Here is a 21,316-nt window from a genome sequence, read left to right on the forward strand (position 1 = left end):
GAAGCGTGACGTCCATTACCTGCAGCACTTCACATGAATATTCATCACAAGTCTCATTAGAAGAGAAAATATGTTCATAGGTTTGATGAATTTATTTTCATCAAACTTATGACTTTGCTTCTGTCTCTTTAATGTGACTTCAGCTCTGCAGTTACACCACAGACCCCCCCCCCCCCTGCACTTCCTGTTACTACTTTAACTGTCACTCTTGCAGAACACAATCATATTCAAGCAGCTATTTTACACCAAGTCTCTTGTCTGTGTGAGCTTGTTGCTGCCAAATGAGTTTTGACCAGTTATCAAATCCAAGGCTTGAATTACTTTTTACAATCGTGTCCTGACACACCAGAGAAACCAGGAAACATCTGTTCCTCCCTGAAGAGACGCAGGCTGAAAACCAGACGATCACATTCACCTTCCAAACCAAACTGAACCAAACCAGACCAAACGTCCTGAGTGAGTCCAGCTACAGGAGAGAAGAGTCAAACTACAACCTGCCGACGCTCCACACACTGACCGTGAGTTTAACAAACACCTCGACTCAGAGAGGAAGTAAACCTCAGTGAACCACGTGGAGCTGTGACTGACTGACTGTCTGTTTTCAGCTTCACCTGGAGACTCAATGGCTTCCAGATCAGAAGAGGATCTCTGCTGTCCCATCTGCCATGATGTCTTCAGAGATCCTGTCCTTCTGTCATGTAGCCACAGCTTCTGTAAAGACTGTGTGAAGAGCTGGTGGAAAGACAAAGAAGTAAAAGAGTGTCCAGTTTGTAAGAGAAGATCTTCAAGGTCAGAACCACCTTGTAACCTGGTGTTGAAGAACCTGTGTGAGACCTTCTTACAGGAGAGAGATCAGAGCTCTTCACATGCTCTCTGCAGTCTGCACTCAGAGAAACTCAGACTCTTCTGTCTGGACCATCAGCAGCCAGTGTGTCTCGTCTGCAGAGATTCAGAGAAACACAGCGACCACAGATTCAGACCCATCGATGAAGCTGCACAACAACACAAGAAGCAGCTTCAGGAAACTCTGGAGCCCTTGAAGAAGAAGTTACAGTGTTTTGAACGTGTTAAAGTAAAGTGTGAACTAACAGCAGAACACATTAAGGTCCAGGCCGGACTCACAGAGACGCAGATCAAGGAGCAGTTTAAAAAGCTTCATCAGTTTCTGGAGGAGGAGGAGGAGGCCAGGATGGCTGCACTGAGGGAGGAAGAGGAGCAGAAGAGTCAGATGATGAAGGAGAAGATTGAGTCTCTGAGCAGAGACATAACGGCTCTTTCAGACACAATCAGAACCACAGAGGACGAGCTGAGAGCTGAAGACGTCTCGTTCCTGCTCAACTACAAGGCTGCAGTGGAACGAGTCCAGCAGCGCCGCCTGCTGGATGATCCACAGCTGGCCTCCGGAGCTCTGATAGACGAGGCCAAACATCTGGGCAACCTGAGCTTCAACATCTGGAACAAGATGAAGGACGTGGTCTCCTACAGTCCTGTGGTTCTGGACCCAAACTCTGCTAATCCAGTACTCGTCCTGTCTGAAGATCTGAGCAGTTTGAGACGAGGAAAGAAACAGAAGCTTCCTGACAATCCAGAGAGGTTTGCTCTTTACCCATCAGTCCTGGGATCTGAGGGTTTTAACTCAGGGACTCACAGCTGGGACGTCTTGGTTGGAGACAGTACATGCTGGTCACTGGGTGTGTCAGAAGAGTCTGTCCAGAGGAAGGGAGACAAACTGTCTGAAACATGGAGAATATCGTTCTTTGATGGTAAATCCTCAGCAGGGTCACCATCAGCATCATCTGATCTCTCTGTGCAGAAGATCCAGAGGATCAGAGTGAAACTGGACTGGAACAGAGGAGAACTGTCGTTCTCTGATCCTGATACTAACAAACACATTCACACCTTCACACACACTTTCACTCAGAAGATGTTTCCATGGTTTATCACTGGAGATCACTTGAAGCTGTTACCTGTGAATGTCTCTGTGACGCTGGATCAGAGCAGTTAGAGAGAAAGATTTTATTCATCATGTTTATTTCTTCAAGAGAAATCTGCTGAATCTAAAAGTTAAACTCGTTATTCTAAAGCTTTGTTTATTTCTCCTTTTACTTCTCACTCGTTTTTATTTCTCCTGTCGACTTTTCCACGTGTGTAAAAAGATTTCATTATTTTCTGATCTTTATCTTTGGTTTGTTTTTTACTTTCATGGAAAATGTTTTCTATCATTTAGATTTTGTGTGGATCCATGAAGTCGAGCAAACTGATGAAGATCCACATAAAAACACATTTATCAATAACAGCTGATCATTGTTCACATTCAACAAACTTTATTAAAACTCACACATGAGACATGATTCATGTTTAATCACATAAAGTCTGTTCACATATGAAATAATCCAACATATATGAACATTTGTCTGTTTGATGTGATGAAGCCAAAATGATTCTGTCTGTAAAAGTGTTTATTCAACAGCAGCCTAGTGATGTGATTTTAATATTGTGATCAAAATAATAAAAACTATGAAACAGAAACAGAGTTCTGACCTTTTTTAAGTTGAAATGTAAAAATAAAGCCAAAATGATTGTGTCTGTAAAAGTGCTTTCATTCATACTGTTGTGCAATAGTAAGCAGACTTGATGTTGGCTAATTATTAATAATCATAAAATATGATTATTAAAAATAACGAAATTATTAATGAAAAACAATAAAATGATCAATTAAGAATAATACAATTTGTAATTATAATTTATAAAAGACGGGGCACCACCCTGGTATCAGGGACCAACAATCAATCTGTAAAGATCAGTCTCAGTTTGGAAAGGTTCAATTAGTAATCTCAATATTTACTATTAATGATTATATAATGAACAGTGAAGGTTTTAAGTTTGAGCACTGACTATCATGTTCCAGCTGTATTCACATACATATGCACAAATAATCACAAACTACCGGTACTTTAATTACACTAGAATTTATTAAAGATAATAACATCAATGTCAATCAATGACTACTATCCTAACAAAACTCCACTATATCAAAGATAACAACACAAGCACTTATCACGATTTATAACACACATGCAATACCTATGGTATGTATATCTGTGTGTGTGCGTGTGTATATGTGTGTGTGTGAGTGTGCATGTATGTGTGAGAGAGAGGGGGGGGAGTAAAGATGGCGTACGAAGTCACGTGGGTGACGTCGTATGACCGAATTCACGATGGCGGTGGAACCACGTGGTTTGAACAAAAGGGAGGTCGAGAACAAAGGGTACTTTGATCTATCTCGTGGTTCAAAGCGCAGAATGGCGTCGAGATGCGACCACACTATCTAGGTCCCAGAATGTGTATAAAACGTGAATTGTGTGGGTGCAGGTCGGAACGTGTGTGCAAGCGGGTTAGGAGTTAGGAGTACCCAAGCGGACGAACTAAGGTCCGTCCAGCTGTGTACCGATCTTTTAATAGGTAAAAATCTCCGCTGTTGGTCTGACGATAACAGTGCGACGATGTTGCCGGAAACGCAGATTCGTCACGATGCGCTGGCACTGGAACAACGTGGACACGGCGGTCCTACACAATCATACACTCAAATAATAACACGCTAATTATTAAACTAGTGTCTGCCCAGACATAAGCCTCTTACTTGTTGCTGTTCCACGGTTCGTTCATGCGCGAGCGGCGCGTTCCGGGAAGACAAGTGGATTGTGTGCACGGCCTCGAGAGCAGCGATCAGCTGATTGGCGCGGTGGCAGCGGGGATCGAGCTGTGGCCGGAAAAGGAGAGAATTCGTCTCTTTCTCCTCGGCAAAGTTTCTTCGTCCTTCTGCAGGGATAAACAGCTGAGGAACAGCTGACTATGGATCTGGGAAAAGTCTGTGAACTCGGCCTGCGAGTGAAAGACTTTTGCCGCGGTCTTTAAAAATAAAAATCAAGTGAAAAGGAGTTTACAAAAAAAAGGGGGAAGAAGTAAACTTAAGGTAAAAATAAAAATACAAACATCTGGATGATTGCTCCCTTTGAGCGGCTGGATCGTCTGGAGTAACCGGGAGAGGTTCTGGTCTTATCTTCAGCGCAAGGGAAAAAGGCAATGAGTTGCCGGGGTGCTCCTCTATTTATTACCTGAGAGGTGTCCGGCCTCCCTCCAGGGGGGGCCGTGGGGGTCTGTTGGCTCTCAGCCAATGGAAGGCCAGAGTTTAAACTCCAGCGGCGGTTAACAACCGTGGGGGTCCACGAAGGAAGTTTGGGTGTGTTCCGACCTCATGGCAGAAAACTCTAGCTCAGGCTTCGAAGGTCCCATGCAGGCCTCTCATTGTCCTTTGTCTGGCTTCGATCCCAACAATACGGTAAAATGAATCTATTCGGGGCGTGGCTATGGCGGTGAACTAGGCACACGTCTTTTTTGTGAGCTCCTGGAGATTTTCGATTAAACTCCTGGACATTTTCCCTTAAGAGCACAGACAAACCAATCGTTTGTAATACCTCTGCAGTGTACATAATCGTTAATATGCCAACGAAAAAAGGCCAAGAACGCCGCAAAAGCGAACTTTTTCCCAATCGACGAGGATGAAGAGTTGGATGCTAGCAGCCAAGCTAGCAGCCCTGCTGGCTCAACAGGTATCGCTAGCCCTAACGCTACCCTCCAGTCAGAAGCGGCGGTTGCTGAAACGGTTCATAACTTGGATGTCATTCAAAAGCTTGACTTGATAAGAAATGACATTGCCTTAAGATTGATGGAAACCTTAAGGCAATTCAAGATGTCCAGAGAGATGTGCGGGACTTCTCCGGTCGCATGGATGAGGCAGAGAAACGTATTAGCGAGGTTGAGGACACAGTTAACTCAGAGAAAGGCAAGACTGAAGCGCTGGTTAAACAAGTGGCTCTCCTCACATACAAGCTTGACGAGCTCGAAAACCGCTTGCGGAGATCCAACCTCAGGCTGGTTAACTTGCCCGAAAAAGTGGAAAATAATGACGCAGTTGCTTTCCTCGAGAAATGGCTACCTGAGGCACTGGGACCTGCAGCCTTTCCTACACCACCTGTCGTCGAGAGAGCGCACAGACTCCCCGGTCGGACACAGTCTGATCGAAGAGAGTCCTTATTATGAAGTTTTTGAACTTTCAAGATAAAGTCCGAGTAATGCGCGCAGCCAGGGCCAAGGGCAAAGTTCTGTGCAGAGGAAAAGAAGTCATGTTCTTCCCGGACTTATCGGCGGAGCTGCACCGGCAGAGGAGGCGTTTCGACGGGGTAAAGCAACAAGTGAGATCCCTGAACATTCGCTATGGAATAATGTACCCAGCCAAGCTTCGTCTGACGATTAATGGACAAACACGTGAGTTCGACTCCCCAGCAGACGCTGAGAACTTCGTTCAGGGCATACAACGCTCAGAAGACGCACAGAGGAGCTAAAAGTTGTACTATGGAGATTTTCATTAATGACAAGCGCCATTTATTATGATGTTAGCTTTTTCTCACGAGGGCTGATAGTTTCCATTTAGATTAACAGAGAGGTAGACGTTCTCCTTAATAGCTGGCGCTTGTCTTTCGAGCTCCGTTAGACTTACACTGTAAGAGAGGATACTTTGTTTACTTCATAAATGTTCGGCCGTGAAAACTATTTTATTTTTTATTTTTGCCGGGAGACACAGAAGTCTTGTTTTGTTGGTGTTTATTTTAGCACACCGACGGCTTGGTTCAACTGCTCCCTTGCTTGCACTGGATCAGTTTGTGCACTTAGCCACATCCCAAGGTAAGGGGGAGGGGGGGAGGGTACGTGGGGCTGTCCTGTTCATGATGACGGCTGAGGGGATCTGGTTATGGCAGAATTTCTTTATTTTTCATGTATGTCTGTGTTTTTTTTACAATACAACTTTGTACAATGGCACACTGTAATTCCCACATGGAAGTAACAGGTTTGTTACAATATAGAGCAGACAATATCTGGACAATCTGGTTTATCATTAGTTTAAGATCACTACAAACAAAAATCTAAAATTCACTTCTTCCGTTCCGGCGTCGGGGGTCCCGGCTGACGCCACTCCTGTTCCAGCGTCGGGGGTCCTCGCAGCGCCTACTCCAGTTCCTGTCCCGCGCCGGAGGGTCCCGGCAGACGCCACTCCTGTTCCGGCGTCGGGGGTCCTCGCAGCGCCTACTCCAGTTCCTGTCCCGCGCCGGAGGGTCCCGGCAGACGCCACTCCTGTTCCGGCGTCGGGGGTCCTCGCAGCGCCTACTCCAGTTCCTGTTCCACGCCGGAGGGTCCGGGAGACGCCACTCCAGTTCCGGCATCGGGGTCCCGCACGGATTACTCCCATTCCTGTTCCGCGCCGGAGGGTCCCGCACGGATTACACCTGTTCCGCGTCGGGGCCCCAGCAGGCGTCACACCGGTTCCGGCGTCGGGGGTCCCGGCAGACGTCACACCTGTTACGGTGTCGGGGTTCCCGGCAGCGGCTACTCCAGTTCCTGCCCCACGTCCGGAGCTGAGGACAACGCCCCTTCAGCTGCAGAGGCGGCTATCACCGCCTGAGTCCCCGTGCTTCGTCCCTGACCGGCCTCCGGGCCGTCCTCCCGAGCCTCTGTACTCTGCCCCTGAGCGGCCACGGCGCCGCCCGCCCGAGCCCCGGTGCTCTGTCCAGGATTTGTGAGGCAGATGGACCCAGATGCAGAGTTTGAACTAAAGTATTTTTAATAAACAGTCTTTAACAGAAAAATAAGAATAAACGCAGGAATCTCAAAGTGTAAAACTGAAGAAACAAAAGCACAAAGAAAACACAGGAGGCTTACACAGGTGAACAGGACTGGAGCTCAGGAGACACGGGATACAGAAACACAGGAGGACAGGACATCACGGCACTTAGACAACGACGATAGACAACAATCCGACAAGGACAAAGGAAAGCACAGAGGCTTAAATACAGACACAGGGAAGGCAGGGGCAATGGGACACAGGTGTAACACATGAGGACTGGTGCAGACAATCACAGACAGGAAGTAAAACTAGACACGAGACACAAGAACCCAGACTACAAAATAAAACAGGAAACAGAACCCGGAGTGTGAAACATGAAACACAGGGATGTAAACAGAAAACACCTCTTCAAAAAGAGGTGGAACCCAAACCCTTACACATTGTTGTCTGGCATGAAGTGCATAAATATCTTGGAGATTTCCCAGTGTTGTCCTGTTTTTCACCTATCTGGGGCAATGAACACTTTAGCCCGGCTAATAATGACATGGGGTTTAAAGCATGGTTAAGCAAGGGCATAGTTAAACTACTAGATCTCTATAAGGACAACACTCTAATGTCGTTTGACGAGCTGAAAGCAAAATACGACGTACCACAGAAACACTTCTTTAAGTATTTACAACTTAGAAGTTTTATTCTGACATGCTTAAAGAATTCAGTGCAACAACCCCCAATGCCCACACTGGAGATATTTTCTACAAAAACTTGTTTCAGCAAAGGGCCGGTTACTCAATTATATAATATAATGGTGGAAAACCATAAAGACAACTCTGAAAGTAAGAGACAGCAGTGGATAGGAGACTTACAAGAGGACATTTTAGTGGAAGATTGGGGTATAATATGTTCGAAGGTACATACACAAACCATTAACACACGACTGAGATTAATACAATATAATTGGATAATGAGAATGTACATCACCCCTGTGAAGTTAAACAAATTTGATCCTAATATCCCTGACCGATGCTATAAGTGCAATATGCATCAAGGTACTTTATATCACTGTTTGTGGGAATGTCGGGAGATTCAAAGATTTTGGAGTTCGGTGATACAATATATCTCTCAAATGACCTCTTCTCCAGTACCTCTAAGTTCTGTATACTAAGCATCTATCCAGACAATTGTTGTCTTTCTAATAGAGAAAGAAAAATGGTTGACCTATGTCTACTACAGGCCAGGCGCTCAATCGCCCTGTGTTGGAAGAATGTCCGTTGCCCCTCTCTAGGCCACTGGTTGAAAAACTTAACATCGAGTTTGGCTCTTGAGAAATTAACATATATAGTTAGGAAGAAAGCTTCTCAGTTTTACAACATCTGGGAGATGTTTTGGGAATTTGTTAAAAATGGTGACATTGAAGAGACATTGGAAATGTGAAGTGACGAATCTGTTGTGAGGAATGTGTGCTGTACTCTGCTCCATGTTTGTGACTGTAATTTATTTTACTTACATTATTTTTATTCATTTATTTATGTAAACTAAATTAGTATTTTCATTGTAATTTTTGCCCTTCTTGAATTTCAGTTTTAATTATAACTTATCCATTTATTTATTTTCAAGAGATATTTGTATTATTTATTGTTATTTTATATACTGCCATATGTTCAGTTTGGGGAAGGGTCATGTATGTATGTAAATTGATTAAAATGTATAAAGCCAATAAATATATGTTACCAAAAAAAATGAATCTCTTCTTCATGTTGTTCTCTGCGGACGCTCGGACTCGCCTGCACCATGTGATTCTCACACAAGCAGCAGAAACCCATGTAGACCTGTCAGCTGGTTCAACCTGGGTCCGGGTCTGAAGCCCACCAGGACCCACTGTGCACAGAGAGACGCCTGGTTTCACAGATTATCACATGTTCCTTTTACATTTCTCATCACGTAGAATCTGTGAAAAACATCATGACAGCGATTAAACAGCAGTTTAAACGTGTGCGGGTCCGAGGGAAGCTCACCTGGAGGCTGATGTGTTGGAACAGCTTCAATCGACAAAATGTGACTTTCAACAAACCTGCTGAGATCCATGTTTGTAAATCCTGGTTCTCATCATTACATCTCGTGTATTGTTTTAAACATGGTTTCCCTGAAGCGTGACGTCCATTACCTGCAGCACTTCACATGAATATTCATCACAAGTCTCATTAGAAGAGAAAATATGTTCATAGGTTTGATGAATTTATTTTCATCAAACTTATGACTTTGCTTCTGTCTCTTTAATGTGACTTCAGCTCTGCAGCTACGTCACAGACTCCTCCCCCCTGCACTTCCTGTTGATATTTAACTTTCACTTTCACTCTCTAGCAGAACGATCTCTGAACTTTGAACACTGATCAGATCACGATCATATTCAAGCAGCTATTTTACACCAAGTCTCTTGTCTGTGTGAGCTTGTTGCTGCCAAATGACTTTTGACCAGTTATCAAATCCAAGGCTTGAATTACTTTTTACAATCGTGTCCTGACACCTGAGAAACCAGGAAACATCTGTTCCTCCCTGAAGAGACGCAGGCTGAAAACCAGACGATCACATTCACCTTCCAAACCAAACTGAACCAAACCAGACCAAACGTCCTGAGTGAGTCCAGCTACAGGAGAGAAGAGTCAAACTACAACCTGCCGACGCTCCACACACTGACCGTGAGTTTAACACACACCTCGACTCAGAGAGGAAGTAAACCTCAGTGAAGTTCGTGGAGCTGTGACTGACTGACTGTCTGTTTTCAGCTTCACCTGGAGACTCAATGGCTTCCAGATCAGAAGAGGATCTCTGCTGTCCCATCTGCCAAGATGTCTTCAGAGATCCTGTCATTCTGTCATGTAGCCACAGCTTCTGTAAAGACTGTGTGAAGAGCTGGTGGAAAGACAAAGAAGTAAAAGAGTGTCCACTTTGTAAGAGAAGATCTTCAAAGGATAAACCACCTTGTAACCTGGCGTTAAAGAACCTGTGTGAGACCTTCTTACAGGAGAGAGATCAGAGCTCTTCACATGCTCTCTGCAGTCTGCACTCAGAGAAACTCAGACTCTTCTGTCTGGACCATCAGCAGCCAGTGTGTCTCGTCTGCAGAGATTCAGAGAAACACAGCGACCACAGATTCAGACCCATCGATGAAGCTGCACCACAACACAAGAAGCAGCTTCAGGAAACTCTGGAGCCCTTGAAGAAGAAGTTACAGTGTTTTGAACGCGTGTTAAAGTAAAGTTTGAACTAACAGCAGAACACATTAAGGTCCAGGCCGGACTCACAGAGACGCAGATCAAGGAGCAGTTTAAAAGCTTCATCAGTTTCTGGAGGAGGAAGAGGAGGCCAGGATGGCTGCACTGAGGAGGAAGAGGAGCAGAAGAGTCAGATGATGAAGAAGAAGATCGAGTCTCTGAGCAGAGACATAACGGCTCTTTCAGACACAATCAGAACCACAGAGGACGAGCTGAGAGCTGAAGACGTCTCGTTCCTGCTCAACTACAAGGCTGCAGTGGAACGAGTCCAGCAGCGCCCCCTGCTGGATGATCCACAGCTGGCCTCAGGAGCTCTGATAGACGAGGCCAAACATCTGGGCAACCTGAGCTTCAACATCTGGAACAAGATGAAGGACGTGGTCTCCTACAGTCCTGTGGTTCTGGACCCAAACTCTGCTCATCCAGTACTCGTCCTGTCTGAAGATCTGACCAGTTTGAGACGAGGAGAGGAACAGAAGCTTCCTGACAATCCAGAGAGGTTTGATGAACAAGCCTCAGTCCTGGGATCTGAGGGTTTTAACTCAGGGACTCACAGCTGGGACGTCCTGGTTGGAGACAGTACTGACTGGTCACTGGGTGTGTCAGAAGAGCCTGTCCAGAGGAAGGGAGACAAACTGTCTGGATCATGGGGAATAAGGTTATTTGTAGGTAAATACTCAGCATCGTCACCATCAGCATCATCTGTTCTCTCTGTGCAGAAGATCCAGAGGATCAGAGTGAAACTGGACTGGAACAGAGGAGAACTGTCGTTCTCTGATCCTGATACTAACAAACACATTCACACCTTCACACACACTTTCACTCAGAAGATGTTTCCATACTTTAACACTATAGATCACTTGAAGCTGTTACCTGTGAATGTCTCTGTGACGCTGGATCAGAGCAGTTAGAGAGAAAGATTTTATTCATCATGTTTATTTCTTCAAGAGAAATCTGCTGAATTTAAAAGTTAAACTAGTAAACCAGGTTTCAGATGATTTAAAAGTAATCTGAAAATAATTAAATAATCTCCGATGCGCATCTATAAATATCCGGGTCAGGAGGGTCACTTCCTCTTTCCCGTCTATTATTCCCGTGAGCAGTGTGGAACAGCGTTCGGCAGCAAACATCGGCGTGGAAAATCTCCGTTAAACTGGTGTCAGATCAGCGGTGAGTTGCACTGTGTTTGCATTGTGGATGACTCCCGCCAACATAGCGTGGTTTAAGTTTAACCTGTGTGTGATGATGTTGGTGTGTATGTTGTACACGCACTTAGCCTGTAAGGCTCGTCCCTAATAGCCCTGGACATATTTGTTTGCCTTTCGATTGAATGTTTTGTTCTTTGTTAATGGTGAATTTATTTCATAAATTAACATTTTAGCCTTAGCCAAAGGTTTGTATGTTGTAGCGATAATCCTGACTTCTCTTGATGAGATGTAGTATTATTTGAACTGAACGAAATTGGAATTATTTGTTTTCCTCAATGACCTTTTGTGGGTCAGGTTTTTTCCACCTTTAGTCAGATGTTGCGGGACCCAAACTCTGACAGTGATGGCGAGCTCCCCAAAAATGGACTAATATGGACCCAACCTCCTTTTTAACATTCCAACGTGGAATATCCTTGGATCAACATAAATTATATTAATGAACTGAAAATAGAAATGAACTGAGAAATATTAATTTTTGTTGAAAGTTTGTATTGCTGTTTTTTGTTTAAGTGCAAATACAAATTGTATGTAAACCCTCCCTGTGTCTCCTGTGTCTTGACATTCACACACTGGGCTCCAACCGAACCTAGAAGTCCGAAATTTAAAAATCCACTGGGAGTAATTATATTTTGTAAAAACGTGATGAAATACACAAGCGTAATGTTGTCTGTGTGGCACACATCTGTAAAGGAAGGACAGATGTGTGAAGAGTAAATCCAGAGAAGAACTGGGCAACGTGTTTTAAATCACACGTCTACCGGGAACTAGATGGATTATGTCATCTTAGCGGCTGAAAGGATTTTAATGTCTGTGGACTGTTGACTTTTATTGACAGTAAATTAACTTTGAAGAAAGGTATTTCTGTTAGAAGCGCTCAGAGCAGCGGTGAGCGGTGAGCGTGACGCGACTCAAGCTGCTGATGGGATTAGTGTCGTGGAGAAGGCCATATTTTCTTCTTCAGACAACAGGAAAGCATGGATGAAGGGTTGAGTTCGCTCAGCTTGTTAAAACGGGAGCAGATCCGCTCTGACTGGGAAATGATCAAACGCTGAGGAGTCTCCGAGTTCAGAGGGAAACGTAACAGCAGAGATAATGAAAGTCCCAAAGCAACGAATGCACATCATCCAGAAAGAAACTGAAGGGAAAGAGTTTTCTTCTTCTTCTGTTCTTCTGTGGAGTGACAGCAGATTCTGCCTCGATGGAGCATCTTCTTCACTCGAGTCAAACAGCTGCTGCAGCCTGGAAACTGTCACGAATCAAACGGCGTGCACTTAATCAGAGAAGTTCACACAGAAATCCATCATTTGAATTGATTTACCACACGCTCCTCGTTTTGAGCTTCATCAAATCATGTGTTGACATGTTTGCACTCCTAAATATATTCAGGTTCCACACATCACGTGATCAGGATTTCTTATTGGAGAGTGTAATATGACAGACTGAAGATGTAAAAAAGGAATTAAACGTATTTGTAGCCATAACATTGACTAAATTGAACAGATACATGTCCTACATTGGCTTTTATATTCAATTGATGGTTTATATACATAACGTAATATTTTTCATTATCATTTGTAGTAGATTTTTAAGCAATTTCAGTCTTTTTCTAATATTTCAGAAACACCGGTTTATGTTAGATTTTGGTACAATGACTCAGGATGGATGTTACTGGTGCGAGCAGGCTCTGAAACACACCCACAGTCGGTCTGGTGCTCTAACCAGCAGTTGTTGTCCACGTCAGGTGATCGTCGGCCGCTGGAGGATAAAGTAACTGAAGAGCAAGTTGGCAGTCACACAGTCTCATAGAGCTGCTCACACACTGTTACGTGCAGCTGACACAAAGGGAACTTATCAGCCGGCTGCAGTGGTGTTTGTGTTCAACACTCTGGTTCAAGCAACGCCTGAGGAAAGCACGTGGCTCCTGAGCTGCTTTACACACACTTTAATGTTTACACAGAAATACTGATATTAAAGATATTCCAATACCGTTCTTCGTGGCCGAGGTGTCAGACCAGTGAGATATGGCTTCAGGTTTTTCGTTGTATTGCTTCGGTCAGTGCGACCTCCTCTCGCCTGCCGCGCGTCGCCGCTGACAGGACAGTTTCAGAAACAGGTGGAGCAGCAGCAGAGCATGATGGGTAAAGACAATCTGAAGGAGGAGATGGAGGGCGGATCCCCAGACGGCTCCTGAATGTCCTTCGTGCTGAGATGATTGTCCAGTGACACGGTGCGTCCACTCTGGCACCGCGCAGTCACTTCACTGTAAAGTCTCCATGAACTTGATGTGTGAGGGTGTGAGATGCCCCCACCCCCGACTTCCACTGAGCAGGACACCACCAGGACATTAGTTCTGATAAACGACAACTTCTCTATATATAGTGTCAGTTATTATTTATTCCATGTCGTGATGTCATCAACCAGAGGTGGCCTGTTCACCGTGTTTCTGTCAAACCATCACTTCTCGTCTCTCCAGTGTATTTAATCCTTCATTTAAACAATTTAAATGTAACTTGTTAATTTAATGGTTATGAATGTGAGTAAGTAGAGCCAGTAAAAAAAAAAAAAAATCCAATGTCTCCCTCCGTTGAATCAGATTTTTATTAAACGTTTCCAATCTCCTGCTGCTCTTCTCTTTTTTAGGTTTTAGCTTCACGTTGTAAAATTTGATTAGAAACGTAAAACAAAACAGCTGATTACTCACAAATATCAGGAAATTGATTCAAACAGATTTTAAGTAAAGATTAATATTTATACAGTATATTGAAACTGTGCATCAGCCAAACACATCTCCACAAATAACCCAGATACACTGAACTCTACTACTACCTGCTGTGTGTGTGTGTGTGTGTGTGTGTGTGTGTGTGTGTGTGTGTGTGTGTGTGTGTGTGTGTGTGTGTGTGTGTGTGTGTGTGTGTGTGTGTGTGTGAGAGCAGCTGGCTGACAGAGACAAGAGAAAACAAGATAAGAGAGAAGAGGAATCACATCGTCTTCACGCAATACACCTGACAACAAACACCACTGCTACACACACACACACACACACACACACACACACACACACACACACACACACACACACACACACACACACACACACACACACACACACGGTTTGTGTCTTTGTTCTGAACGGTCTTGTCGCAGAGATAAACAGAATCAGAGTCCGCGGCTGCTCTGTGTCACATTCAGATATCAATTAATCCTTTATCTTTTAATTAAATTTGACACCTTTGTCTAATTGGCTTCAGCAAATTACCTAAAATAGTCCAGATTGTGGCGGAGACGTTTCTTTGTCTGTCACCGTTTAACACTCGTTAAACTCTCAGAATTTGCTCTTGTGAAACGTTTGGCTTCTGTCAGTGTGAGAGCAGAGAAACGAGCCATTGTCAGTTAACAACATGCGACACGTTAGAAACCCTGGATTATATCGGATCATTTAAAATAACAAAGGTCAACTGGACCCAGAGAGCAAAGAGGCTGAGGCAACAAAACAACTGGTGCCAGCACCGATGCCAGAGGCTGTGACGGACGACGGGCTTGAATCCAAATGTTCTGTTCCCTGTTCGGTTGCCAGCGTTAGACCAGAGCTGGTCCAGGTGAGGCTAACTGCGGTTAATTGTTAGTCCACAGCTCACAAACCCACCAACCTGAGGTGGTGTGTGTCCACGGGGCCGGAGCTGGCTGCCGTCAGCCACAGAGCAGCTCAGGGGAGGGAAACGACTCAGTGGACCGAGACAGAAAGAGGAGAATGAGAACATTTCTCCTTTTCAGCGAACTGGCACCGGAGGGAAAAGAGCAGTCGACTGTGTCCTATTCTAAGCAAACTGAGCACACGCACACACATCCTCCGTCGCTGCACACACACACACGGGTGGGATTTAAAGCTCGTGCATGTTTAGGGTGATGCATGTGAGGACAGAAGGAGTCGATCCTGTCGCGTTAATAATGCATCTGCAAAGTCAGATCTGGGCCAGTGTCACAAACTCCATCAACCCGACACCCTTCCTGTGTTTCCATCTTTCTGTCCCACTTTATATGAGCCCAGTTTTTCAAATGTTTCAGGCTCCATTTTTAATCTTGCCTGGTACCTGCAGCCACAGCAGCTCTGAACAATTATTTCCAAGACTTTTAATGCGCAGGCAAGTGCCACAATGGCTTCCAGGGAAGATTGTGATTGCTGGCACTGTTCGCTCCATATTTAAGCTACGATTTCATCCCCCTCCTTCTATGGCGACAGGTTTTTCCTCCTATCTTTGAATGTGGCTGTTGGGAGCGATTCTCAACAACCAAACATCATAAACACTAATTTGCTTGGAACACCTCTCCGCCTTGAGGCTCCAGATGCTGGGGCTGTGTGACGGCCTCCATAGGACCCATCATGCTCCGTTCAGCACTGAACAGGACAGCAGCGCGCCACGAGGACCCGTGCGGAGCGGCGCCACTTAGAGGGATCGCTGAATGATTACCAGGCTGAGATGTGCAATCACAACTTGCTCCATTCAGCCAAGTCTTTTTACGCTGCGAGGAGAAAAATTACCTCGTGTAATTGACCCATAAACACTGATTTGAACACCACTGCTCATGTGGGTCCCGGCTCCACTCAGAGGAGAGCTGCAGGGAGGTTCTGACGACTTGGTGGCACCAGAGAATCCTCGTCAGGCTGAAGATGAGCACGCAGAAAATCAACAAAGAAGCGAACATGGGAGTGGTCTGCTCCACGTTCAGGCCCGGACGCAGCCACGCGTGTCCTGAATGTGTCCTGACACCAGAGTGAGGAGAACAGGGATCTGATCCACGTGACCCACGATCACAGCTGTTCCTCTTTAGTTTTCACCCAAACTTTAACAACTGCACATTAATATAAGTAGGAACATTTTGGTAGGAACAGAGAAGGTCAGCTGGAGGATCCAGTTCTTCAGAATTAATTTTATTGTGGACATTACGGGATAATGAGTATAATTTAATTTCCAGTCCAGCAGATCCCTGGCTAACGACAGTGAAACGGGCGGAATTTAATGAAATTCAGAAACTAATTGCAAAAATCTAAAACATGTTCAGAGGAGGAGTTTCATTCGTCCAACTGTTTCAGCAGATTAATTCCCTTTGTCCCCTCGGTCTGTTTTTCAGTCTGAGAACATCACTCTGCTGCGGAGACTTCAGCAAACACCAGTTAGCACTTAGCAGGAAGCAGTTATGCCAAGTCTGCAAGGGAGCTCAGGTAGAAACGTCAAGTGAGCTGCTACTAGAATGAATTGAATCAACGCAGAAGCACATTTAAACCTTCTCGGTCCAGTACATCTTCTTCAGCAGCAGCCGCCACACAACGGCAGTATGTAAAGTCTCACACACACACACACACACACACACACACACACACACACACACACACACACACACACACACACACACACACACACACACACACACACACACACACCTATTCTCTGGTGTCCAGTTTGTAGTGGTTCACATCTGAGTGTTATATCTCCTGTCTGCAGAGGAGGTCACCTTTAAGATAGCAATTTAACAGCTTCACACCAGAGAACACACACACACACACACACACACACACACACACACACACACACACACACACACACACATACATTATACATCAATATATCACACACACACACACACACACACTGCAGCCCACATTGTCACAGATAGAGGACTTGATAGAAGCAGACAGCAATGGATTGTTCTCAACTCTCTCAATATATAGTAAGTCTGTCCTGTGTGTATGTGTGTGTGAGAGAGAGAGAGAGGGGGAGGGAGAGAGAATTAGAGCTGTCACTAGTCTGATAACAATGTTAGGCTGAGGAAGTGTGGTTATTACACACACACACACACACACACCACACACACACACACACACACATCGGCCTCCTGACAGGAAAGGTGACTTTAGTCCGAGCATGAACGAGAGAGGGAGAGAGAGAGAGGGGGAGAGAGGGGGAGAGAGAGAGAGAGAAGGAATAAGAATCGACTAAGAGAGACGTAAAGACCTGTAAAGAAAAAAGAAGAGTAAAGAAAAGAAGGAGCTCCAACAGTTGATAAAAGTGAGAGTGAAAGTCAGGAAGAGGAATCAAATGTGTGTGTTTCTGTTTCTGAATGACAGGCCTCCTAAAAGCAGGCGTAGGATTAAATGGACAGATATATACAGCTGGAGCGAGTGGGGGACGGACGGGAGGACGGAGAAAAGACAGATGAGCACGGGGACGGATGAGAGGAAGCAGAGGGGAGAGGAGTGGAGGTGGGGAAGGATGGAGGGAGGGATGGGAGACAGACTGACGATGACTCTGGGCCTCTTCATGAGGATGAAGAGCGTTAGTTTTAGTTTCACCACTGACTGGACCTCTGTCTTTTAACTCTAGTCTGGAGTTTGCCCCCCCAGGTGAGGGGGGAGCTGCAGACTGGACATGACGGATTCATTCCACCGCTGAGATCCTGAGGTTTTGTTTAAAGCATCAACATCGGCCCTTGTCACCAAAGCTTCCAAGTCTCCTCTGTGTACGACTCCTGTGTTTCATTGGATATTTGCACACACGTTCAAACATCATCAAAACGCTCACTCACTTGTGGTGAATCCCCCGAATCCACCTCCTGCTGTTTCCCATGGGCTCGTGCGGAGGTGTTACTGGGTTGGCAGGAGACATTCGGCTCTTACAGCAGTTACAGGTAAAAATTGTCAAAAACTATTAAGTGTAAAAACCTTTAGAATCAATATAAACCCGAGTACGAACTTGGATTAAAAAGGATTCAGAAGTTAACCATCACACAGACGCTCACCCTCTGACTGACCCGTCGTCGTCGGGACGCTGGTCTTCACACAGACAGACACACACATCCAGACCCTGAAATCTGACGAGTGTGAACTCTGCCTGACCCGTCTGCAGCGCCGCCGCCAAACTTCTCTCTGCTACTTTTGTTGTTTTTTTTTTACTTCAACGCTTTCTGTTCTCGCTTTCATTTTAAGAGGCTTAGCTCGTGGTGTCACTCCGTTCTACGGGACATCCTGAACAGACGCCTCTCGTGGCAGCCGTGCTGGACTTTCAGAGAACTGGCAGCAGGTTGTGCTTGTCAGCTGAGGCGGAGGACGTCGACAGGAAGGTTTGTGTTCACGGTGCTGCACAGATGTGCTCGTGCTGCTGCTGCTGAAGGTTTCCTGAGCTACTGCTGCTCCCTGGCTCCAAATCACAGAGGTAGATAAGTGTTTGGGTTAAAAGTGAGATTTTAAACATATGGAGGAAAAAACACAGCAACACCTGCTCTTCCAGAAATAACTGGAACATATGGAGCTTTGTAAATTAAGAGTTAATGAGTCACTTCTACAGAGTTTCACTTTATGACGTTTCCTATTTCATAGAAATTGATCAGTAGCTGTTATCAGACCTGGTCAATATTTAGGCCAAGACTCAAAGTATCTCTAAATGAGAAGTGAGGAGTTTCTGCCTTGCCCAAGGGCACACTGGTATTAGCTGTTTAAGAATTCATCCTTGTTTTACACCTTGTTTTTACATCTGCAAGGTCACACACATCTATTATTCACTATTACTTGGAGACTAACAAAAGTCTTGTTCTTATTCCGCAGAGCACTTAATGCAGCACGGGACATTCAAAGTGGCAAAGAGCAGCAACTGCAGCTCGGGGAATAAATCCACAAAGAAGCCAATTAAAGCAGTAAAGTGCAATCACGGACACACAAGGAAATCAAGCACTCACACACCTTAACGTTCTAAGATCCATCTGAAAACCAGAGATGGTGTCGGCTGTTAAACGTACAGAAAGCTTTACAACACTTCACTTAGATTCTAATGAGAGTCGGCTCCATGAAGGCATCATCTCACTTCACAGAATGGCTCAGGTCACGCTCCTGGAAAACGTGGCTGATTAAGGATCTGCGGCAGATTCTCTTTTTCTCTGGAAACTGTTTTCTCCGTCCAGACTGAGATGTTGGTCTCATGCAACAATAATCCATGTGCGGATTCATCTGAGTTTTCCTCTGAACCCGGCAGGTTTAGACTCAGTGTTGGTCTGAGGAAGGTTTCATAGAGTTCATTCATCAGTCATCATTTTGTGGGATTTCTAACATGTTGAAACTTGCTTTGTTTACATCCACGTTCCTGCACACAGTCTTTTCTTTACCCTCCTCTGTGGTGTTTCTTGTCTCTTTTCTTCAAACCTTTGACCAATGGTACAGATCGAAAACTCCACAGGTAACATTTCTACTCCGAACCAAGAACAGTACCAAGAATTCAACACTTCTCTTGGATCATGTTCCAAGTACTTCAGGATGATTATATATGATGAGAGTTTATTGAATCAGTCTCTCAGTAGATCTAATACCTCGTTAAGGCTCATAGATAATCTCAATATGTCTGATGTGCTTTTCATCAATATCCATGAATCTGTTCTCTGGGATATTGATGAAAATGTTAAAAGAAAATAACGACATCTCTTGAGCAGCGCTAACGGAGAGCGTGAAGAAAATGTTGAGTCCGACCAAATAATAACCAAAAAGCGAAAATAAATAATCTAATAATAAATATAAATGAATAAAATGATAAATATAACAACATTAATAAATAAGAGCAATAAGAAGATATTGTCCTGTAAAAAGAGTTATTACAAATTAAAAGAAAAGGAACAATAAAAAGAAAACAACATTAAAAATAATGCTCGATTTTCAGTGATAAAAACTGATAAATAAAAATAGATATGAACAAAATTCGGGCAGAGAACTTTACTATATATTAAATTGTTTTATATTTATAATTATTTCATAACGAGGTTGTTCTATGCACTCTTGTTGGTGCATCTGCTCTTAATTAGCATTCCTGCTGATTTGCTGCTGCCGCTCTGAGTTCTTAAGAGTCGAGCCGAATCTGTGCTGCGTTGTTTAAAGATGACGATCGTGCGTTCGCAGGACGACCGCTGTGAAGACGAGTGCAGAGCTTTGTTTCTCTCCGAGTCGGACTGATGACAGCTTTAACTGCTCGGGCGGGAAGATGAAAACGTTTCTGTGGAAGGAAGCAGATTATCGCTCAGAGACAGAGACTCTGCTGTCACGCTGTCGTCTGCTCTCTCTGCACCTTCTGTGCTTTCTCTTACTTCTCCCACACTTTCAAAGTTCCACCAGTTCAGAGGAGTAAGATGTATTATGTTTGGACGCACAAGCCTGAAATATGCTTTGTACAAGCTCCATGTGTTGTGCATGCAGGGAGTAAATATACCACATGTGAAGGAAAGTTTGACTGAGAAACTACATGTCTCAGTCAAACTGTCTCAGCATGAATCTCCTGTTAGTTGTGTAACTTCGCCCACATAGAGGATTGAGTCCATTACACTGACGTCAGTGTTAGTGCCTCTGGCTGTATTCAACCTTTTCACAGTAAAATGCAGGAAGTCCTGTGGAAATTCTGCATCCAGAGGCAAAGAAATCAATCAAACATCCTGGAAATGTTCCATTTTATAGGAAACAAGCTTTTTGCTCCCTGGAAGAATTAAACATGAAGTACACAATGCAAAGTCGTGTTTGAGTCATTGTTGTGTAACATCCTCATTAGGTCAACACAACAACACGTGTTTAGAATGAAACAACCAAACGCTGCACTTGACTCGGCCTCAGAAAACAAACATATTAACACTCGTCAGGGAGATAATATCACAAGAATTAGTCAGTTTGGGTCAAATAATGAGTCGATGGTAGAAAAATGAGAAGATGTTGATGACAGAGCTGCGACAGGAAGTTCTCGTTTCGTGTGTGAGGGTTTTCAGTTTTATCTCCAGAGGACGAGGGGATTTCTCGAGTCTCCTCTTCTCCAGCCGGCAGCTCGTCCATCTTTGCTTTTCATGTTTCTTTCATCAGACACAGGATTTTGACTCTTGTGGAACGGCTGCTCTTGATCATTTTTGATCTTACTTTACTTGTATGAATATATATTTTGAACATGAGGAAACACAAATGCTACGTGGAAAATGTCTGCGTCCTCCACCTAATGAGCTTCGTGCAACACAAAGGAAGCTGCAGCAGAAAACACATGTGGAAGACACATCTATCTATAGATATCTGAGAAGATAACTCCAGGTCTTTTGTTATTAGATTTCGATTTTTAGATATTTGTTATTAGTGTTTAATGTTATAAAAGCAGCACCAG

General features: G+C 44.4%; 1 protein-coding gene and 1 pseudogene across 1 annotated transcript; both read left to right on the forward strand.

Moving 5' to 3' along the window:
- Positions 1-622: 622 nt before the first annotated feature.
- On the forward strand, positions 623-2,071 carry LOC118106644 (E3 ubiquitin-protein ligase TRIM35-like). Its single transcript, XM_047339501.1, has one exon. The coding sequence runs from the start codon at positions 623-625 to the stop codon at positions 2,003-2,005; it is 1,383 nt and encodes a 460-aa protein (XP_047195457.1). The 3' UTR covers positions 2,006-2,071.
- Positions 2,072-9,476: 7,405 nt separating this feature from the next.
- LOC118106453 lies at positions 9,477-20,139 on the forward strand (annotated as a pseudogene).
- The last annotated feature ends 1,177 nt before the right edge of the window (positions 20,140-21,316 follow it).

This window comes from Hippoglossus stenolepis, chromosome 4 (genome assembly GCF_022539355.2).
Source record: "Hippoglossus stenolepis isolate QCI-W04-F060 chromosome 4, HSTE1.2, whole genome shotgun sequence".
Classification (NCBI taxonomy): Eukaryota; Metazoa; Chordata; class Actinopteri; order Pleuronectiformes; family Pleuronectidae; genus Hippoglossus; species Hippoglossus stenolepis.

Excerpts from the sequence above, each read along its gene's own strand:
- LOC118106644 (XM_047339501.1), top strand. The coding sequence starts at position 623 with ATGGCTTCCAGATCAGAAGAGGATCTCTGCTGTCCCATCTGCCATGAT.